We start from the raw sequence: 23,041 nt of genomic DNA, 5'->3' as shown, positions 1-23,041 counted from the left end.
TGAAATAGAACAAAGAAAAGCATTGAATGTCTCACATGGACGGCTTCCAGATAAGAATTAATAATTTAAAAACTAAGCAGGACAGGGATTTTTTGAGCAAGTTTTCTTTAGTTTTTCTCCTTGTAATACCTGATTATTGGTTAGGAGAGACGGGAGAAGGCAGAGCACTATTACAGAATCGCTATTCATACAATTAGCAAAAAATGGCATGTGGAAATATGATCAATTTATTTTTCCCCTGCTTGAGGTAGGAACATTCATTTGACTTAATGTAAATCCTGTTAGAGCAGACAAGAATGGCCACAATTTTGGCAAAAAATAGAAATGGTAAGAAGCAGGCTTTACGAGTTAAGACACTTTTGAAACAGAACTAAAGTTTGAAACAGAACTAAATTGTCAATCCAGCTACATAATGCAGTGACCTAAATGTATATCAAATCAACAGTTGCGAGCCCTGATGTGGATAAAGTAATAGAGCAAAGTAAATGGTTAAAAATAAACATTTTACAAGACTTTTGGAATATACTCAAGTTCCAGTGTGTTTATTAATTCAATATCCACATAATTGCCCGCTCATTAAAACTCATTTAAGGGATAAAATAAAGACATTGCTCAGTTCCAATACCCATAAAACCATTCCAAGAGAACTAAACACTTGGACACCTGCCCCAGATCATCATCAGGGAAAAGGGTCTAAAGGGCTTTTTCTTGATTGTAGGTCAAATATCATCATCATCATTTCAACCAGGGTGATTCATTCTTCTCTGATCTCAAGACAAATCCCTCAACTCCTCCGAGATGATTGATTTGACTTAGTATCTTGGTCCAGCGACTGATGCTTTTTGTTTCCTTACAGTGCTGTATTCTCAGTTTGAAACGGACTGTATGTTGGGTCCTATTCTATGTTCTTCTTATTGGACAAGTCCCTCCCTCCCTGATTCACTTGGTTTCAAGACGTTTTCTCCCGACTGAACACAACCCTGGGTCGTGATCATTAGGGCAAACCGTAGCGAAACATTTTGCAACAACAAACGTAAATCTGTCTTCTTATTGGACAAGTCGAGGTAGTTCCTTTTGTTTTTCGACCTTCCTTTGGGTGCCAACTGACATGCCTCTGGTTTACTGTGTGGCATAGTTGTCCCCTCCAGCCCCGCCTCCAGCAACACCCACCAACATGTTGTTCTTGGGGGAGCAGCTGTCTGGCTCCATGGTCATCACCCTGACAGAGTACCCATGAGTCTCTGCTGCCCAGGAGCGGTCCAGGTCCACCAGGCCCATGCACTGTTTACCTGGAGGAGAGGGGTCAAAGACCACAGTGATGATGTCACTGATAGAACAATAATGGAGTTCATTTATATTCCACACACTGGCAACTAAGAGGTGAATTGCAGTGCACAGAGACAGTACATAACTAAAACAACTGACAGAATGTTCCCTTGTCTCACCGTAGAATTGTCTTTGTTCTAATCATTCTTAGAATTTGCTTTCATATTACTATGGATAAACAAAGTGAGTCCTTTGTGGATAACACCCGTAGGCCTCTTCTGTACTGTAGCAGCCTTTAAATCAGTTTATTGAGGCGGAATAAGACATGAAGACATTCCACCAGGATCTGTTCATCTTTCCTTATATGACCCTCATTCTCAACATTCTACTGCAGACGCTTCCTAGACCGGCCTCTTCAGTACCAACAACTCTCTTCTTGCCTATTAAGACTTTGAGATCACTTCCACTGGCACTCTCCTATCAAAGCTTGCTTTAAAGGCAAAAGCCCACTAACCGCATTACGCTGCTCAGTGGCTCTGAAGCAGACCCAGACAGACAACAAACGCGTCTACAGCACTCAAGAGTCTCAGACGGACCGACGCTCAGATCTGACGGGCTCGGAGAATAAGGAATAAGATCAAAGATGGTAAGTGTGAGTTGAGGAGAGGTTGAGGAAGGGGTGTCATGGCGGCGGCAGCACCTCGTCAGCGGAATCTTCTATGACAGGAAGTGTCAGGTAGGGAACGTACGAGGGCGGTTCAAAGTGAAAACACAACGGGGAGTACCTTCACTAATTATTCACAAGTATTGAATGTGCTGGTATAGGATATGTTTTGCCTTTAAAATCACGATGAATAAGATTCTATGGACAGGGGGCAACAAGCCTACTGAGAGGCACTTTTTAAATACGGACCCAGGTACTGAAGGGAGTATCAGTTTGATGGAGATATACAATAATATCCCCTTTGACTTTGCGGTCAACATGAATCGGCGCCAAATGACATTAGTGGCCTGTGTGTTAAAAGGTGCTCATTTATTTGGGGGTCAATCACAATGTGTGTGTGTGAGTGACAGTGTGTCTGTCACCTATTAAGCGTCGTTCTGAAGGCAGCTGGACAGCCGTCTGGTCTGCGAAGCGGCAGAGGATCATGTGCTCCTAAATGGAGGGAGAACAGAGAGAGAGATGGAGGGAGAGCAGAGAGAGAGGTGGAGGGAGAGCACAGAGAGAGAGGTGGAGGGAGAAGAGAGAGAGATGGAGGGAGAGCAGAGAGAGAGAGATGGAGGGAGAGCACAGAGAGAGGGATGGATGGAGAACAGAAAGAGAGATGGAGGGAGAGCACAGAGAGAGGGATGGAGGGAGAACAGAAAGAGAGATGGAGGGAGAACAGAAAGAGAGGTGGAGGGAGAACAGAAAGAGAGGTGGAGGGAGAAGAGAGAGAGATTGAGGGAGAAGAGAGAGAGAGAGATGGAGGGAGAAGAGAGAGAGAGATGGAGGGAGAGCAGAAAGATAGATGGAGGGAGAGCACAGAGAGAGGGATGGATGGAGAACAGAAAGAGAGATGGAGAGAGAACAGAAAGAGAGATGGAGGGAGAGCACAGAGAGAGGTGGAGGGAGAAGAGAGAGAGATGGAGGGAGAGCAGAGAGAGATGGAGAGCAGAGAGAGAGAGGTGGAGGGAGAAGAGAGAGAGATGGAGGGAGAGCAGAGAGAGATGGAGAGCAGAGAGAGAGAGATGGAGGGAGAGCACCGAGAGAGGGATGGAGGGAGAACAGAAAGAGAGATGGAGGGAGAACAGAAAGAGATATGAGGGAGAACACAGAGAGAGATGGAGGGAGAACAGAAAGAGATGGAGGGAGAACAGAAAGAGATATGAGGGAGAACACAGAGAGAGATGGAGGGAGAACAGTAAGAGAGATGGAGGGAGAGCACAGAGAGAGAGATGGAGGGAGAACAGAAAGAGAGATGGAGGGAGAACAGAAAGAGATATGAGGGAGAACACAGAGAGAGATGGAGGGAGAACAGTAAGAGAGATGGAGGGAGAGCACAGAAAGAGAGATGGAGGGAGAACAGAAAGAGAGATGGAGGGAGAACAGAAAGAGAGATGGAGGGAGAACAGAAAGACAGATGGAGGGAGAGCACAGAGAGAGAATGTTAACTCAAACCGCACACAGCTAAAACTCCTCAGCTGACACACCAATATATGCACACATGACTAAGTTGCTTTGAATAAAAGCATCTGCTAAATGGCATATTTATTAAATGTTTTATTTACACAGACTTCAACCAACCCCAGCAGTAGAATGTTCGTTCCAGGCTTTCCTGAAAGTCTCTATATAAAGCCATACTGTACATCATTAGAGCCACATCTCTGACCTCCGGGAGAATGAGGAGAATTACCCCAGAAGGTAAAAACACCAAAACCCAGAGAACAGTAGGGATCTTCTCATGTCTTTCTTTATTTACCATCTTGTCATCTTCTACACCCCTTTTTCTACAACCCTACGGTAAAAACCCCAACCACAGGAAAACACTAGTTATCCTCTAGCTCTAAGTGATTCCATTCTTCACTGTGGAAGGATCAGGACAGTACCGTCCTAGCCAAGGTTTAACCACTATGACTCAGCGCCAAGCACCAATACCTCACATCATTAGCGTTGTATTACAGCCGCGGAGGGCTATCTGTCATGGCGCTCCGCTGTCAGTCTGTTCAACTAGCTCAGGGGGGAAAGAGTGCACACCCGAGACTGTGATTAGTTGGTTCACTGTGTTACAGTAGCAGTGAAATGCCATATTGGTTTCTGTTAGCCACCACCACAGCCACTGGCCTAAGGTTTTAGAGTGAGGTGAATAGGAAATTCAGCAACTCTGAGGACAACTGAAGTTGATTAAAAAAAAATCTTAATTTTGGCCTTTAGCCTTCATCAGGGTTTTAGAGTGGAAATAACGTAGACACAATAATACAGCTTCTCTTCGCTAAGACGAGGAGCAAAACACTAAAGGAAGCACCAGTGACTAGATCAATAAAACATCAGCACATCAGTCGTTGGCATCATCAATAAGTGCATTGATGAAGTTGTCCCCACAGTGACCGTACGTACATACCCCAACCAGAAGCCATGGATTACAGGCAACATCCGCACTGAGCTAAAGGCTAGAGCTGCCGCTTTCAAGGACGAGGCTCAAATCCGGAAGTTTATAAGAAATCCTGCTATGCCCTACGACGAACCATCAAACAGGCAAAGCGTCAATACAGGACTAAGATTGAATCATACAACCCTGGCTCTGACGCTCGTCGGATGTGGCAAGCCTTGCAAACCATTACAGACTACAAAGGGAAGAAAAGCCAAGTGCTGCCGGTGACACGAGCCTACCAGAGGAGCTAAATTACTTCTATGCTCGCTTAGAGGCAAATAACACTGAAACATGCATGAGAGCACCAGCTGTTCTAGAAGACCGTGTGATCACGCTCTCCGCAGCCGATGTGAGTAAAACCTATAACCTGGTCAACATTCCCCAGGCCAGACGGGTTACCAGGACGTGTACTGTGATCATGCACTGACCAACTGGCAAGTGTCTTCACTGACATTTTCAACCTCTCCCTGTCCGAGTCTGTAATACCAACATGTTTTAAGAAGACCACCATAGTGCTTGTGCCCAAGAACACTATGGTAATCTGCCTAAACGACTACCGACACGTAGCACTCACGTCTGTAGCCATGAGGTGCTTCGAAAGGCTGGTCATGGCTCACATCAACACCATTATCCCAGAAACCCTAGACCCACTCCAATTTGCATACCGCCCCAACAGATCAACAGATGATGCAATCTCTATTGCACTCCACACTGCCCTTTCCCACCTGGACAAAAGGAACACCTATGTGAGAATGCTATTCATTGACTACAGCTCAGCGTTCAACACCACAGTGTCCTCAAAGCTCATCAATATGCTAAGGACCCTGGGACTAAACACCTCCCTCTGCAACTGGATCCAGGACTTACTGACGGGCCGCCCCCCAGGTGGTAAGGGTAGATAACAACACATCCGCCATGCTGATCCTCAACACAGGGGCCCTCAGGGGTGCGTGCTCAGTCCCCTCCTGTATTCCCTGTTCACACATGACTGCACGGCCAGGCACAACTCCAACATCATCATTAAGTTTGCCGATGACACAACAGTGGTAGGCCTGATCACCGACAACGACGAGACAGCCTAAAGGGAGGAGGTCAGACACCTGGCCGTGTGGTACCAGGACAACAACCTCTCCCTCAATGTGATCAAGACAAAGGAGATGATTGTGGACTACAGGAAAAAGAGGACAGAGCACACCTCCATTCTCATCGACGGGGCTGTAGTGGAGCAGGTTGAGAGCTTCAAGTTCCTTGATGTCCACATCACCAACAAACTAACATGGTCCAAGCACACCAAGACAGTCATGAAGAGGGCACGACAAAACCTATTCCCCCTCAGGAGACTGAAAAGATTTGGCATGGGTCCTCAGATCCTCAAAAGGTTATACAGCTGCACCATTGAGAGCATCCTGACTGGTTGCATCCTGACTGGTTGCATCACTGCCTGGTATGGCAACTGCTCGGCCTCCGACCGCAAGGCACTACAGAGGGTAGCGCGTACGGCCCAGTACATAACTGGGGCCAAGCTTCCTGCCATCCAGGACTTCTATACCAGATGGTGTCAGATGAAGGCCCTAAAAATTGTCAAAGACTCCAGCCACCCTAGTCATAGACTGTTCTCTCTTCTACCGCACGGCAAGCAGTACCGGAGCGCCAAGTCTAGGTCCGAAGGGCTTCTAAACAGCATCTACCCCCAAGCCATAAGACTCCTGAACACCTAATCAAATAGCTACCCAGACTATTTGCATCCCCCCCTCTTTTCCACCGCTGCTACTCTCTGTTGTTATCATCTATGCATAGCCACTTTAATAACTCTACCTACATGTACATATTACCTCAACTAACCAGTGCCGCCGCACATTGACTCTGTACCGGTACCCCCCTGTATATAGTCTCACTATTGTTATTTTACTACTGCTCTTTAGTTACTTGTTACTTGTATTTATTTTTCTTATCTGTATTTTTTTTAACTGCATTGTTGGTTATAAGTAAGTAAGCATTCGGTGCATCTGACTAATAAAATGTGATTTGATTTGACTAAAGGAATTCATTGAAAATGAAATAGAATAGAATAGTTATTCATATTGTGATGATTCTGCACAGAGGGAGGTTTAGAGAGAGAGAGAACATGCAAGTTATTTGCCGGAAAATGAATCCGGTTGCTTAAAATGGAATATTGATTTCTCTTTCCAGACTGCAATTATGCGATCAACTATGTGGTCAAATTTCTTTGTCAACGTTTCTTTCAAACTAGACAGAAAAAAAACAGAGATAAATGACACACATGACTTTACACCACCAAATACCTTAAATTCACTGCAAAATACACAAGCAGTATTTTAAGATGGGGAGAAAAATTCTTCTTTCATCTGTAAACCAAATCTTTTAAGATATTGGATTTCCTGCAGAGAATAGACCATTACCAAAATATACTGGTGGTAGTCAGTTTTCAGACACATCAACTGTCACATTCCAGTTGTCATGGCGAGGCCCTATAGCAGGTAGTGTAGTGAGTATTGAGGCCATACATCAGGGATCATTGACTAGATTCAGTTGTGGGACAATTTTGTTCTTGAGTAGATGGTCAGGGGTCCGGAAGACAATTACACATAATTTGTAGACTATAAAATGTACTGCAAGAAGCACAAGCAGATACACTACCATTCAAAAGTTTGGGGTCACTTAGAAATGTCCTTGTTTTTGAAAGAAAAGCAACAGTTTTGTCCATTAAAATAACATCAAATTGATCAGAAATACAGTAAATGACTATTGTAGCTGGAAACAGCTGATTTTGTTATGGAATATCTACATAGGCATACAGAGGCCCATTATCAGCAACCATCACTCCTGTGTTCCAATGGCACGTTGTGTTAACTAATCAAAGTTTCTCATTTTAAAAGGATAATTGATAATTAGAACATCCTTTTGCGAAGTTAGCACAGCTGAAAACTGTTGTTCTGATTAAAGAAGCAATAAAACTGACCTTCGTTAGACAAGTTTCTGGAGCATCAGCATTTGTGGGTTCGAATACAGCCTCAAAATGGCCAGAAACAAATAACTTTCTTCTGAAACTCATCAGTCTCTTCTTGTTCTGAGAAATGAAGGCTATTCCATGCGAGAAATTGACAAGAAACTGAAGATCTCATACAACGTGTACTCCTCCCTTCACAGAACAGCGTAAACTGGCTCTAACCAGAATAGAAAGAGGGGTGGGAGGCCCCAGTGCACAACTGAGCAAGAGGTCAAGTACATTAGAATGTCTAGTTTGACAAACAGATGTCTCACTCGTCCTCAACTGGCAACGTCATTAAATAGTACCCGCACAACACCAGTCTCAACGTCAACAGTGAAGAGGAGACTCCGGGATGCTGGCCTTCTAGGCAGAGTTCCTCTGTTCAGTGCCTGTGTTCTTTTGCCCATCTTAATCTTTTCTTTTTATTGGCCAGTCTGAGATATGGCTTTTTCTTTGCAACTCTGCCTAGAAGGCCAGCCTCCCTGAGTCGCCTCTTCACTGATGACATTGAGACTGGTGTTTTGCGGGTACTATTTAATGAAGCTGCCAGTTGAGGACTTGTGAGGCGTCAATTTGACGTTATTTTAATTGACAATTTTTAACATTTTCTTTCAAAAACAAGGACATTTCTAAGTGACCCCAAACTTTTGAACGGTAGTGTATATCTGACTAAAACATGATAATTTCAAACCTTGCTTACATTTGTTTATTATCACATACAGCACATGGCCTAAAGTATATGGACACCTGCTGGTCCAACATCTTTTTCCAAAATCATTCCAAAAGCATTCATTTGGAGTTGGTCCCCACTTTGCTGCTATAACTAATAGTTGTACTAGTTCCCATCCTGACAGACACCTTGTTAAGTTCGCTGATGACACTGCCTTGACCAGCCTGTTGCATGATGACGAGGAACATCATGGCCCGGTCCTAGATGACTTTGTAGAGTGGTGTGAGGAATCACACTTGGTTCTCAATACCAACAAGACCAAAGAGATGTGCATAGACTTCAGGAAGTGTACAACACCTACCTCCCTCCGCAAGGCTGACAAAATAATTTCAGACCCAAGCCACCCCCTGTACCCCTGTTTTATTGGTATGTAGCTGTTATGAAAGTTGTATTGGCAATTTTGTTTTGTATTTAAACATGTACATGACACTGCAACAACATTTCCCCGCGGGGACAATAAAGTCAGGAAGTAAATAAGTAAGTAATAACAGCCTCCGCTCTGGGGCAGCAGGTAGCCTAGTGGTTAGAGCGTTGGGAATCCCTGAGCTGACAAGGTAAAAATCTGTCATTCTGCCCCTGAACAAGGCAGTTAACCCACTGTTCTCAGGAGGCTGTCATTGTAAATAAGAATTTGTTCTTAACTGACTTGCCTAGTTAAATAAAAGTTACATTTAAAACATACAAAACTTAAAACTATTCTGGGAAGGCTTTCCACTAGATATTGCTGCAGGGACTTGCTTCCATTTAGCCACAAGAGCATTAGTGAGGTTGGGCACTGATGTTGGGCGATTAGGCCGGCTCGCTGTCGGAACTCTAAATCATCTCAAAGGTGTTCGATGGGGCTTTGTGCAGGCCAGTCAAGTTCTTCCACACCGATCTCGACAAACTATTTCTGTATGGACCTCGCTTGTGCAAGGCGGCATTGTCATGCTGAAACAGGAAAGGGCCTTCCCCAAACTGTTGCCACAAAGTTGGAAGCACAGAATCGTCTAGAATGTCATTGTATGCTGTAGGGTTAAGATTTCCCTTCATTGGAACTAAAGGGCCTAGCTCGAACCATGAAAAATAGCCCCAGACTATTATTCCTCATCCACCAAACTTTACAGTTGGCACTATGCATTGAGGCAGGTAGCGTTCTTCTGGCACCTGCCAAACCCAGATTAGTCCGTTGGACTGCCAGACGGTGAAGTGTGATTCATCAGTCCAGAGAACGCGTTTCCACTTCTTCAGAGCCCAATGGCGGCGAGCATTACACCACTCCAGCCGACGCTTAGCATTGCGCATGGTGATCTTAGGCTTGTGCTCGGCTGCTTGGCCGTGGAAAACCATTTCATGAAGCTCCCTACAAACAGTTGTTGTGCTGATGTTACTTCCAGAGGCAGTTTGGAACTCGGTAGTGAGGGTTGCAACCGAGGACAGATGATTTTTACGCAATACGCGCTTCAGCACTTGGCGGTTCCGTTCTGTGAGCTTGTGTGGCCTAACCCATCACGTCTGAGACGCTGTTGCTCCTAAAGGTTTCCACTTCATAATAACAGCACTTACAGTTGACCAGGGCAACTCTAGCAGGGCAGAAATTTGACAAACTGACTTGTTGAAAAGGTGGCATCCTATAACGGTGAGCTCCTCAGTAAGGCATTTCTACTGCCAATGTTTGTGTGGCTGAACTAGCCAAATCCCCTAATTTGAAGGGGTGTCCTAATACTTTTATATATATAGTGAATGTCTCTCTATTATGCGTGGGAATCACTTGGAACAGATTTCCAAAATTAAAATCACTTGGAGCTGATTTGCTGTTGGTTTTAGTCTTAAGTCCCCAAAAAATATTTAAAAAGAAATATCAAATGCGGGCCAAAATCAGCATGCGGGCCGCCAGTGGGGGAACCCTGCCATACATCATTAAGATATTATGATGTCATCATCTCCTACCAGTTCAGTGCACTGTCGGTGTCAAGTGATAAGACTTAGGCCCTCTTCTGATACTCTGAAAAGGCATCCTGCCTTCCTTGAAGTAATCACTGATCTGACATAGAGCCTTGCTTTTACCTACCAAATATTGATGACTCCAAGGAAGGGAGTGAACTAAGGATGCATCTGTCCTCCTGTGTGGCTCAATTGATAGAGCATTGCGCTTGCAACAACAGGGTTATGGGTTCGATTCCCACAGAGGACAAGTACATCTGCTAAATGACTAAAATGTACATTTGGAATATTATTTGAACCTCCGCTGACCTCAATCAAGACATGAACTTTCTCAACATTCAGTCTCTTGACCGTCGATCTACTCATGATGACTAATGATGTTGTTGTTATGAAATTGCTTGTTTTTTTGTTGCTGTTGCTTTACAGCGCCTTGACATTTCTTTATGTAATGAACAGCGCTGTAAAAGTTTTATAAATGATTATTAGTGTTAGTGGTATTGTAGCGATGTAGTTCCTGTAAAAGCTGGCTTTAGTTCCCAGGATACATTCAGGATAAATCAACAGGAGAGCTATTTCTGAGGTCAGATAGTTTATTCTCTCTACCTCCCCTCCTCTCTCTACCTCCCCTCCTCTCTCTACTTCCCCTCCTCTCTCTACCTCCCCTCCTCTCTCTACCTCCCCTCCTCTCTCTACCTCCCCTCCTCTCTCTACCTCCCCTCCTCTCTCTCTGCAAAGAGTCAGCGAATGGAAAAGAACATGACTAGGACTACACTTGAAATTAAACCATGCACGTGTTTTGCATCTAAAACATGGCTCTTCCGGAGTCTATTAGGTTTTAGTAATGATATATATATATATATATATAAATAACCTCTTGTAATTCCTGGCAAGAGAGCAACAGGTTTCAGCATGAGTGTAAATGATTATGCTTTATAACTGAGAGGTCAAAACTGTTGTAGCCTGTGTAGGAGAACACTGTTCGCAATTAGCATAAATAAAAAAGACAAATTAAATCTGACTTAGTTCAATCTTCGCTGCTGATATGCATCCAAACAAATAATACATTGCGTGGGCAATCTAACGCTCATTTGAAATGAATTGGACCTACCTTGTAACTCAGTGTCTCCAGAAACCTTTTGCTGCAAAAAAGAATTTGAAAGAAGTGAGATATTTTGGGAATAATGCTCAGAGAAAAGACGATTAAAGTGTAAAAACTTTTCAGCAAATCTGCACGTTGTGCTTTTCTGTGGGAAAACTATTTGTATTGCATTGTACTAGTGTCTATTGTTCACACTGACATTCACATACTAAGTCCATCTTCTTTTTGTCTTGATAAGTCATGACATAAACTATCTTCTGATGACAAACTCCATACGTGACAAAAAAACTAAAACAAAGCTCCTTTTGAGCAAGTTCTTTATCCGATGTCCTGGGAAACAGGCCGTTTGACTGTGATGTTAAAGAGTAGCGAGAAAGAGCTTAAAGCTAGCTAATAATCAACATGGCACCGAAGACGTCAAAGGTCATGTCACGTCACGGGCAGTCAGACCACTCAGTTGAGGACTCTAATGTTTCACTTGGCCGGCTATTGCCTCTCGGTCACATACTCCATAGCTAGGTAGTGTAAAAATGATGTACACACATCCAAAGCTCCAGAGCAGGTGCTGAATATAAAAAAAACTCAGGTATTCTGCAGACTGCACTTGGGAATTTAAACTTGGTATGTTGACTCTTGGTGAAAGTTTGTCTTCGGGACCATAACCTGAGGATGAACTAGTTAAGGCTGTGGTGTAGTGAATACTGACACTGCTACAGGGCCCACCTCATATCGAGTAACAGCCTTTAGCTATGCCAGTAGCAGTGATATAGCACAACCTTCAGTGCATTCTCTCTTTAGAATAGCATGTTTTGTGGTCATTGATGCCTTTGTGTTGTCAACATGTCATGTATCCTTCCTCCTAGTTCTCATACCAGCCACTTCACACACCAGTCAGTCAGAGTGCTGTCATGGCAACAGGAACAACAGCACAATAAACTAGCTCCTACATTTTTCTCCCTCTCCCTCGTGTTCATGCCCTCAAGCACATTTCACACTCTTCGGATCATACCTCAGCCTAGGAAAATATCAAGGCATCAAACACACAAGTTCGGCTCCAGCCCCAGAATGAAATGAGCAGAAGACATTTTCGGAGTGATCAGTGATTCGTGTTCGCCAACTTATTTGCTTATGCAGTAGTTTTTTTACTCTGTCATTTTGTGACAGCAGCCCTGTACTGAAAGATCGTTCTCCTAATGCTGATTGAATGGACTGAATGAGAGAGCAGGGTGACACAGAAGTCCTAGATGCTGTGGAAGAAAACATAAGCCAGAGACCAACGCAGATAGAGGAGGAGGCAGAGAGGTACAAATGAAGATGGAGAGACCGGTGGAGCGAGAGAGAGGGAGAGAGAGAGGCAGAAATGGTGGGAGATACAGTCGATAAAGATAACAGAAGAAGATGGGTAAGGAGGCACAAGATAAAGACAACTCAGACAGACCGACAGACAGATAGGCAGACAGACATTGAGACAGAGAGACAGGCAGAAATACATGCATTGAGACAGACAGGCAGACAGACCTCCTGGGGAAGGTGAACTTCAGTGTGTTCTGGACGAAGCCGTAGCAGCAGGGGCTGACCACGAAGGTCGCTCCCGCCTGGATACACTGCTCTACCACCATGTCTGTCGCAACGCCACACGCATGGAGGGCCACCTGGAGACACACACACACACACACACACACACACACACACACACACACACACACACACACACACACACACACACACACACACACACACACACACACACACATTAAAACACAGGCACACATATTCACACACATTAAAACACAGGCACACACGGTCACACAAATTTGTTAAAAATGACCCAATCAGAACACCCTCTTTCTCTGCATCCATCGCATCATCACGGTACGATACACCTCATTGGAAAACATCTAGCAAACCTAACCCTGAGTCAATAGGGAAAACAAACCGAACCGTTTGGAGAAGAAAATAAAAACTCACTGATTAACTAGTTAAAGAAGCCGTTTGATGCTGAACGTGTGGAGTAAACAAACTTTTGAGTCGTTTAGCAGTGGAGGCACGGAGGGACCGGGTTTCCCATTGAGCAGGTAAACCGTGACGCTCTGCATCTCAATACACATTACCAGAGGAGTGGTTAGAGGATGCTGGGTGGAGACAGAGAGAGAGCAAGAGAGAGAGCGATGGAGAGAAAGAGATGGAGAGAGAGAGATGGAGTGAAAGAGTTGGAGAGAGAGAAAGATGAAGTGAAACAGACGGAGAGAGAGAACCTCTGGGACTCTACTGTAGCAGACTGTTTTCCTAATATCCTTGTCCTGGGGGCCCACTTCAAGTCGATATCCATTAGTACAGTGTTAGTTGATCAGTTGACAAATTGATTCCGGAGTGTTAGTACCGTCTGAAATACATCAGATAAGCGGCATGGTTGGGGTACCCGAGGAGAGGTTTGGTAAACACTGGATTAGTAGATGTTGATAACTCTGAGGAGAGCCTCTTGGACTGAGAGCTAAGACATTCCCATCAAAATCCCATAACATCTATGGTAGGTGGACTTGAGCACCAGGAACCACGTTTAGTTGGGAGTAGGTTGGACCAGGGCCATGTATTTAGAGAGTTGGGCCAATGAGGTTTCTGCATTTTGAAGCATTTACATGACCCTTCAACATTCTATGGCAGCCATGTTAGCTCCCCATTAACATTACAGGCAGAATATTTAAACAATGCTATGTAACTATCTGAATGTCGAGAACTAGAACAAAATATATAACATTGTAAAGGTTGTCCTAACTCTCTAAATATTGTGGCTCTGGGTAGTACTTATCAGCCTACTGTTACTACTGGTAATTCTCAATCAGCACCCTAGCATTGGAGCCCAGTCAGAAACACTAGCTAGCTAACTCCTAAGTATTTCTCCAACGTCATCAGCTCTGAATGGAGGATCCAAAATGAGGTGTTGGGAGAACTTCAAAAAGAACCCCAGAGACAATGTTCGAGATAACACATGTTGATTCGGCCACGTACAACAGATTCTGTGCAATGTGCGAGACAGCCTCTTCCAAGACTTAAGATTCGAATTATAGCAAATCCCCCGCTAAAGAGCGATTAACGACCATTCTTTCGGGATGAACGTCCCCTAACGTTACATTAAGTCCACATCAAATGTATGGTGGCAGGCTGACTGCTGTAATCCATCACAGCTCTAACATATACCACCTGCTGCTTCACATCCACGTCACAGCTTGGCTTTTCTCTGTGGATTCTGACATTTACCTAACTATTAAACCGCAGCCAAGTTGTTGTATACGCTCCTCTCTCATTCTGTGGTCGCGGCAGAAGGCTTCAGATCACCTCAGCCAGGCATTTCCAGGGAGAGTTGGAAGGGCTCCTGAGAAACACACTGCAGCCTAGAGATTTAAGGGCCCTTAATCCTCCTGTTGTTTGGCTGCCAACGTAGCGCCTCTCCTCCCCCCACCACACTGGGGCCCTGCAGTACCTTGGCCTGGGTTGGCCCGTCTTTGCATGACTATCTGGAGGCGTCGTTCCAGTCACGTCGGGGAACTAGAAGACAGGTACTTATAGGAGGACCAGAGTGCTGGAATGTTAGATGCAACTCTTTAAGCCAGGGCTCCTTAGTCTTTTGTCCAGGAGACATACTGTAGATTCAGGTTTTCATTCCAACAACATGGCAGCATCTCGTTAAACCTATTATACCAGTGAAGGGAAATCCCTGTAAAATGGTGTATTGAGGCCAGTATAGGCAAAGTATCAGAAGTAGAATGGCCGACAACAGCAATACCACCAAGACCGCCAGCGACTTCAGCACGTGCAGTGCCAGCGGAAAAGAAGAGATTAAGAGTAGAAGCTACTAGCCACATATTGGGAACACATTCCCAGGCATCCTTCTGCCTTTTTATCGTCGGCCATCTTGGAGGCTAGCCCTCCTCCTTGTAGTAATGTGATAAAGATGGAAGTCCTTCCTGCCAACCAGACCAGAGAAATGTTGTTGTTGGCTGTTTTGCATTTCTGAGGAGGAAGCACTGCATACAAATTCCAAATGTATTCTTTGTTCTTGAAACACTTGGAGGGTACTACTCTGTGTGCTTGTATTGGTTACTTACTCAAGAGGGAGCGCTGCAAAGGACAACACAGACACACCATGTGATAAAACAAGACTAAAGAAACAATTGGAACACTAGACTAAAGAAAGGAACTGTCCACGTGGAGAGAGCCTGTTTCCATTAAGCCAGAGGCTTCTGTGGAGGCCGGTATCAATTATGGATTAATGCAAGCCGATAAAGGATTGAGGATTGTTTGGAAAAAAACACTCTTTATTAGTCTCACCCGTCTTTTGGGGGGTGGGAAGAGATCTTATAGAAGATTCTGGTCCACAATATTTTTTTTCCCCCTCTCATCTTTGCATGAGTACAACTTCTCTTCATAATGAATAACAACAGGCAGTGGGCTGAAATATGAGCTCTGAAACTCATTATTCACAGCTCATACACCCTGGTCCACACACACACACACACACACTCTCAGTGTGAAAAACACTTCACGGTTAACCACGGCAATATATCACACCCCGTGTGCATCGGTGCTTATTACCTCTGGTATTGAATTAACATTTTTCCCCGGTATTACTTTCTACACATTGTGGATCATTTGCACTCTTATCAAATACTGTATCATAAATGATGTACTTGTCAGGGCTATAGGGGGCTCTGTCAGTGACGAGCAGAGATAACCTACCTATAGTACCTACCGCACAGTGCAGCTTTGCTTTGACTTCCACTGTTCTAGTCTACGCAGACCCTATAACTCATCTACTCCTGCTGTGTGGAGAGGGCTAGGGAGGGAGAGAGAGGGGGAAGAGAGAGAAAGAGTGGTGGGATAGATAGAGAGGGGGAGAAAGCAGAGAGTGAAAGAGGAGAGAGAATGAAGGGAGAAAGATAAATAGATAATGCGATAGAGAGGACGAGGGAGCGAAAGAGAAAAGAGAGAAAGCGAGAAAGAGAAAGGGAAGATAAAGGGACAACACTGAAAACTGACGCAGCTCCAGATCAGATTTTCTCAGCAGTATCCAGACGTTACGCTCCACTACTCCTGTTCCTCTGAGGACCTGGCTCAATGTTTTTCCCCAAGGAGAGGAGTGGTGGTGAGGTGTAGGCCTCAGCCATCACTCTAGTACAAGGAGAGGAGGGATACACTGGTGGATATTCGGTGAGATGAGATCTATGTAGGACAAACCCTCGTCTCCAACAGCGCAGCTCTGATGCCAAACTGATTACACACCTGGCCTGGCACACGCCTTGCTCTTCCCAAATGAGAGAGCAAGCATCCATGGCTAAGAATAGGGAACAACCTAATTAGCCTGAGTAAATGACTATCTAGGGCTATAAATGGAGTCATGTATAATACATACTGGGATTATTCAGCATGATGGGCTGCACCTGGGGGTGAGGGAGTGGGCACTAACTGACAGCACTAAATAATATGCCGTGCATTCACACCACGGACAGGTGCACACGCACGTACACACACTACATGGCTGAGTCCACACAGATAATGTGTTAGAAACTCTGGGCTATTAAAAAGTTTAAACTCCTCTGCACAAAACCAAGGGAATTGTTTCTCAATAAATCTTTCTCCTTAATGCATAAACACTTGCTAAAGGTCTCTCCACCTGTGTGTGTGTGTGTGTGTGTGTGTGAGTGTGTAGAAAAACATTCCCTGACAACAGTAGATACCAAACACACTCCCCAACCCACACAGTACTGTGGAGAGTACATTGCTGTGGAGCAGGTCTCCATGAAGTGGCTGGTCTGGACCTGTAGTTAGGCCCTAGTTCTAATAACAGCAGGTATAAATATACCTTCTATTGGTGCCACAGACAGAGAGATGGGAGGAGGAACCTTTCAGCACCATATACACTATATACAAAAGTATGTGGACAACCCTTCAAATTAGTGTATTCAGTTATTTCAGCCACACCTGTTGCTGACAGGTGTAAAATCGAGCACACAGCCATGCAATCTCCATATACAAACATCAGTAGTAGAATGGCCTTACTGAAGAGCTCAGTGACTTTCATTGTTTGCACCGTCATAGGATGTCACCTTTCCAACAAGTCAGTCCGTCAAATTTCTGCCCTGCTAGAGCTGCCCCGGTCAACTGAAAGTGCTGTTATTGTGAAGTGGAAACGTCTAGGAGCAACAACAGCTCAGCCGCAAAGTGGTAGGCCACACAAGCTCACAGAACGGGACCGAGTGCTGAAGCGCGTAGCGAGTAAAAATCATCTGTCATTGGTTGCAACACTCACTACCGAGTTCCAAACTGCCTCTGGAAGCAACGTCAGCACAATAACTGTTTGTAGGGAGCTTCATGAAATTGGTTCCCATGGCCGAGCAGCCGCACACAAGCCTAAGATCCCCATGTGCAATGCTAAGCGCTGGCTGGAGTGGTGGAAAGCTCATCGCCATTGGACTCTGGAGCAGTGGAAACGCATTCTCTGGAGTGATTAATCACGCGTCACCATCTGGTAGTCTGACGGACAAATCTGTATTTGGCAGATGCCAGGAGAATGCTTTCTGCCACAATGCAGAATGCCAACTGTAAAGTTTGGTGGAGGAGGAATAATGGTCTGGGGCTGTTTTTTATGGTTTGGGCCCCTTAGTTCCAGTGAAGGGAAATCTTAACCCTACAGCATACAATGACATTCTAGACGATTCTGTGCTTGCAACTTTGTGGCAACAGTTTGAAGAAGGCCCTTTACTGTTTCAGCATGACAATGCCACTGTGCATAAAGCGAGGTCCATATCGAAATGGTTTGTCGAGATCGGTGTGGAAGAACTTGACTGGCCCTGACCTCAACCCTATCAAACACTATTGGGATGAATTGGAACACCGACTGTGATCCAGGCCTTATCGCCCAACATCAATGCCCGACCTCACTAATGTTCTTGTGGCTAAAAGGAAGCAAGTCCCCGCAGCAATGTTCCAACATCTAGTGGAAAGCCTTCACATAAGAGTGGAGGCTGTTATAGCAGCAAAGGGGGGACCAACTCCATATTAATGCCCATGATTTTGGAATGAGATGTTCGACAAGGAGGTGTCCACATACTTTTGGTCATGTAGTGTACCTTCTATTGGTGTCACAGACAGAGAGATTAGAGGAGGAAGCCTTCAGCACAATGTCTGTCTAGTCTGAAACTCACTACGATGACTCACTGTCTGAACACCTCGTAACATAATATACCTGGGACAATAGATGGACATAGAATACGTTTTACATTTTGTTTTTAAAAAGGTATCACCGCAGATACTGAGATGAGCGAGATGCAAGACTTCGCTCACACACAGTATCTGCACACGTGCACGCGTTCGCTTCACACATTCACAGTGGAGAAGTTGAGCCTTTCTTTCAACGCTCTTAGTTGTGGAAATTCACCCACTACGCTGATTCTTTCTGCATCTACGTCATATCACAGAGTCTACCTTCAACATCATGTTTGACCTCTTTTAGTGAGGGACTGATAGACAAATATAAACCCCCTGGACCTCAGCCTGGGGGAAGCAGGGAGAAGCAGCAAGCCTGAAGTACAGTCCAGATTCTAGTCTGAATCTCAGCTATGATGACTCACTCTGTCTGAACACCTAGTAACATAATGTACTGGAAGGAGAGACGGCCATAACATGTTTTACATTTACATTTAAACATTATGTCTTACATATTTTAGAGACATCATATACTGTAATATAACATAATAGACATTTAGTTTACCAATCAATTATTATGAACGATGATCTGACACCTATATGATAGTTAAAGGTGGATGTTTTCATTGTATCTGTCCCAATCAAATAAATACATGATTAACACCGACATTTAGCATCTAGGTTTAATACACACTCAGGCCTTACAGTTCATTTGGGGCGAGAGAGGTTACTTCCTGCCCTGGTTAACCCTGACTGAACTCTGACCTCACCGTGATGAGTGAAGTGACACAATGGGGAAGTTAGCATCCAAGCTGGTTGAACCAAGCTAATGAATTCCTAAATCAAACAAGCGCCTGTTTTGTGGCCAACAACCAACACAAGCAGATCAAAATAGACCTGATAATAGTGTAATTAACGACAACTCATTTAATTTGGGACTAATTAGGCAGTTCAGGTCGTTAGAGTGCCGCTGATGAACGTGGGCTTTTATTCGATTCTGGCAGGAGAGGAATTGAAATACACTGCGGGAGACCCACACACACACACACACACACACACACACACACACACACACACACAGTGTAAGTTGTAGGCTCTAATCTCATCTGGCCCACAGACTCTGTGTGGAGAGAGGAGAGAGCAAGTAACTTAGAACTGCGGTAGCAGCCTCTCGCTGAGTGAAATAAACCACAATCACAATTATCTAGCACAGCAAAGGAGACTTGTGTGTGAACGAGCCACAAAACACACACACACACACACACACACACACACACACACACACACACACACACACACACACACACACACACACACACACACACACACACACACACACACACACACACAGGCTGATACAGATGCAAATGAGTCAACTAGCGGAGTCAGATGCTTCATGTGGTCAAAATGAGAGGTCAACGTAATAAACGGTGCAAATAGCTGGGGAGTTGAAACATTTTGACTTTATGATAAACATTTACTCTTCCAAACGGTTATTCCTTCTAACCTCTGCCTGAATTGCACATATTGCTACTACATCTTTTGGCAGGGTGTTTGTTTTCACTCCACTTCAACGCTCTGCAAAGTAAGCAATTAAAAGGAAAATGTGTTTTCTTTTCAAAGTATTGGAGGAAGAGGAGGCGGCGGGGGAGAAAAAGATACTTCTAATGAAAATGGAGCACTGAAAAGCTTGGTCGTAATGTTCTTCTGATAAAATCCTCAGAGAAGGGAAGGACAAGGTCCCCATTATAATCAACTGGAGAGCTGAAGTTACCAAAAAAAGCAGTAAAAAGTTTTTCTAAGGAAATGTCATTTGTTTCCTCTCCAACATTCAAACATACGTATGTGGGCTAAACTTCTAGCAAAATAGGTTCCAGTTCTGGGAAATCATTCTAAATCCATAACTGAACAAAAAAGGAATCATGCTGCTCACTCTGTGACAATGTAGATAAGACACTTTGAGAGCAGAGAGAATGAGGACGATTCCTTTCGTGTGCAAACTGAGTCTTCAAGTGTCACATTGACAAGTTGAGAAGATGAGCCATCTAGAAGTACTGGTGAAATCAAATCGTTTGTTAAGCTGTCTTTGACAGTAGTAAGTCTCATGGTGTACAGTAAGTACGTCAAGTAAAAGAGATGGAATGAGCTTCTATATTAATGTCTGTGTAGTGAATATGAATGTCTCAGTGGGTTAGACTAGCATAGTTCTGGCAACACCTTGTTGTGGGTTTGACTTCCTTATAGGACTCACAAACTGCATGTACGTGCCACTGTCAATGTCGACAGTCCTGTAAGTTCCTTTAGACAAAAGCATCTGTTAAATGACCATATTAAATGATATCAAAAACAAGTTCTAGTATAATATTCCTCTGTACTCACCCCTATGTGGAAGGGTCCAGTGAAGTAGTCCAGGTTGGCATGGATGAAGCCTATGTTGGTCAGGCCCAGTTCAGCACTCCTCACCTTCCCCCTAACCAGAGACTCCTCCTTGTTCTCTATCAGGATCACCTACAGTTAACCATACAAGATGACCTCTTACATTTAGCTAATCAACTCTGCTCCTCTGTTGCTCAGTTGGTAGAGCATTGCTCTTGTTACGGCAAAACAAATGGATTCCCGGGACCACCCATACGTAAAAAATGTATGCACGCATGACTAATTCCCTTTGGATAAAAGTGGCTGCTAAATGGCATATTATTTATTTATATATTATTACCTCTTACACTTTGCTAATCTAACGCTACTCTTAGTTGACTCTTACCTCCAAGGTTATGAATAGCTTACTGGACAGCTATAGGCTAAAAGTCTAAGATTTATTTGGGAAAATTCTACAATTCTACAATGTAAAATAATAACATTTTCCTACTAAGACTGTTATTTGCAAAGACATGAATGAGATACGACATGCTCGAAAATCTACAATTCTCTGGAAAAACACAACACGAATGTGTAACTCCGTATGAATTATGTCAAGCCACCCTAATGAGAGCAAATGGCGAGCTAGTTTCAACTTGGTAGACAAGACAGTTGTTTCAACTTTCAACCTACCTGGCAGTCGGGCAGCGTGTGAGCCAGAACGATCCCGACGTGGCCCTGGAGAAACAACAACATGGAAAAAGACAAGACAAATACATATGGAGGAAAAACAAGGCTCAAAGAGAAGCCGAGCACATCAAAGGGGTTGTGTGATCAGTAGCGGCCTACCGCTCTGTCCATTCCAATATTGACCCATTACCCACCCAGTCAGTGCTACTGCTGTGAAGTGTACTGTACACTCCCTTCATCACTCCACTCCGTCTCCCTCCTGTCTGTCTGTCTGTGCATGGAATAACAAGGGTTTTCAAAAAGAGAGAGGGGAAAGAAGACAAGAGAAGAAATGCACCCTTTCATCCTGATTTCTGACAGACAGACTAATGAGGACAGACGGACGGAGAGGGATGGAAGGATAGAGAGACGGACCGAAGGACTGACGGACGCACCCCTCCGCTGCAGAAATCCACCACTGTGTCCCCCGGTCGGGCCAGCTCCGTCACCATGGCGACCAGGTTGTTCAGCTGCTGCCGTTTCCTTGCGGCGCGGACGTCAGACATCTTCCCTGCAGACAGAGATGAAGATTCAGTAAAAAGGAACGTTGTGCTTATGCAATATAATTATAATATATACCATTCATCAGATGCTTTAATATTGGTGTTCCCAGCGGGAAACGAACCCGCGAGCCTTCACTAACTTAAGTAAGTCTCATATAAGTGAAATAAGAAGGTATTGGATGGAATGGTAATATCAACATCTTCATATCTGTACAATAGCAGAAGTATTTGCTTAGTTTCTATGTTTGACTGGAAGATGAACCAACATTATCCAGTCACAGTACAGTCAATTCAGGTGGGACATGTTTCCTGTTCTCATTCAAACATGTTTCAATTGCTTTATTTCTTCTACCCTTTCTTTCTGTCTTTTCCTTTCAGGAAGGAACCTTCCTAAAAAACCTATATTACCCAGGAAGATGATTTCTCTTTTCTTCATATGAACGCAGAAGTGCCAGAGAGCGTTCCTATTTCCTGCTTTGAAGTGCACAACGTTGTCACACTGTGTTTTACAGGCACAGAGCTATGATGATACAGTACATGCTGTAATCCAGCTACAAGGGCCACTCATCATCATCCCTCATCAACAACAGTTCCTACCGACCGAGTGCAAAACACAATTCAACAGGGTAAAACAAAACAAGCGACAGAGTCAAAATGGAGTGGAAACTTTTCTGCTACTGCAAAGAAACAGAGCCACTTTAATGGTATGCAGCTCACAGCATGTACGTGATTAACGCAATACACTATCCCCGTGTTCCTCCTCATCCAACTCCTCTCTCTCGTTGGCGGCGGTGAGCCAAGCGTGGCGTGCGTCTGCGGTACCGTTTCTGGCCCATAAATCTTGAGTGATGATTGCTTCGTTTACCCCGGTGCCATGCTATGATACCCGCTGGAATATCAGAAACACATTAATGGTGGCCTTCCCTTCTCTCCCCAGATCACTGCCGCCTCCGCAAATTGATATACGGGCGACGCACACACACACAGGCCGGGTGGCGGGCTGAGAGAGAGAGAAGCGTCGACAGTAGCGGCGGGGTACGCCTATATTCTCGTCACGCTAATACAAATAAGGAATTTCACAGCCCTTGCCCTCGC

At 44.4% G+C, this 23,041-nt stretch overlaps 1 protein-coding gene across 2 annotated transcripts; it reads right to left on the bottom strand.

Annotated features, from left to right (window-relative positions):
* Window positions 1–209: 209 nt before the first annotated feature.
* Window positions 210–21,954, bottom strand: LOC129855965 (glutathione S-transferase C-terminal domain-containing protein-like). 2 transcript variants are annotated; one of them, XM_055924082.1, is made up of 7 exons: window positions 21,839–21,954; window positions 21,408–21,452; window positions 20,739–20,867; window positions 12,678–12,811; window positions 11,169–11,199; window positions 2,353–2,422; window positions 210–1,289 (listed from the first exon to the last, which is right to left on the bottom strand). In XM_055924082.1, exons 1-7 carry the CDS (start codon window positions 21,947–21,949, stop codon window positions 1,120–1,122), a joined length of 690 nt encoding a protein of 229 aa, XP_055780057.1. In that variant the 5' UTR covers window positions 21,950–21,954; the 3' UTR covers window positions 210–1,119. The 2 variants fall into 2 exon arrangements, with proteins under 2 accessions (XP_055780057.1, XP_055780058.1); XM_055924083.1 differs by lacking the exon at window positions 21,839–21,954 and adding an exon at window positions 21,599–21,812.
* Window positions 21,955–23,041: the final 1,087 nt, after the last annotated feature.

The sequence above is a fragment of the Salvelinus fontinalis genome, chromosome 5 (genome assembly GCF_029448725.1).
Source record: "Salvelinus fontinalis isolate EN_2023a chromosome 5, ASM2944872v1, whole genome shotgun sequence".
Classification (NCBI taxonomy): Eukaryota; Metazoa; Chordata; class Actinopteri; order Salmoniformes; family Salmonidae; genus Salvelinus; species Salvelinus fontinalis.
Note: the sequence above shows the minus strand (reverse complement) of the source record. Positions and strands in the feature narration are given on the sequence as shown.

Bases quoted from the DNA above. Each gene is read 5' to 3' on its own strand.
- LOC129855965 (XM_055924082.1), bottom strand. From the start codon at position 21,949: ATGTCTGACGTCCGCGCCGCAAGGAAACGGCAGCAGCTGAACAACCTG. The intron at 2,423-11,168 runs GTAGGTCCAATT...CCCTCCATTTAG, and splicing joins TGGAGACACTGAGTTACAAG to GAGCACATGATCCTCTGCCG. The intron at 1,290-2,352 runs GTGACAGACACA...CCTCTCCTCCAG, and splicing joins TTCAGAACGACGCTTAATAG to GTAAACAGTGCATGGGCCTG.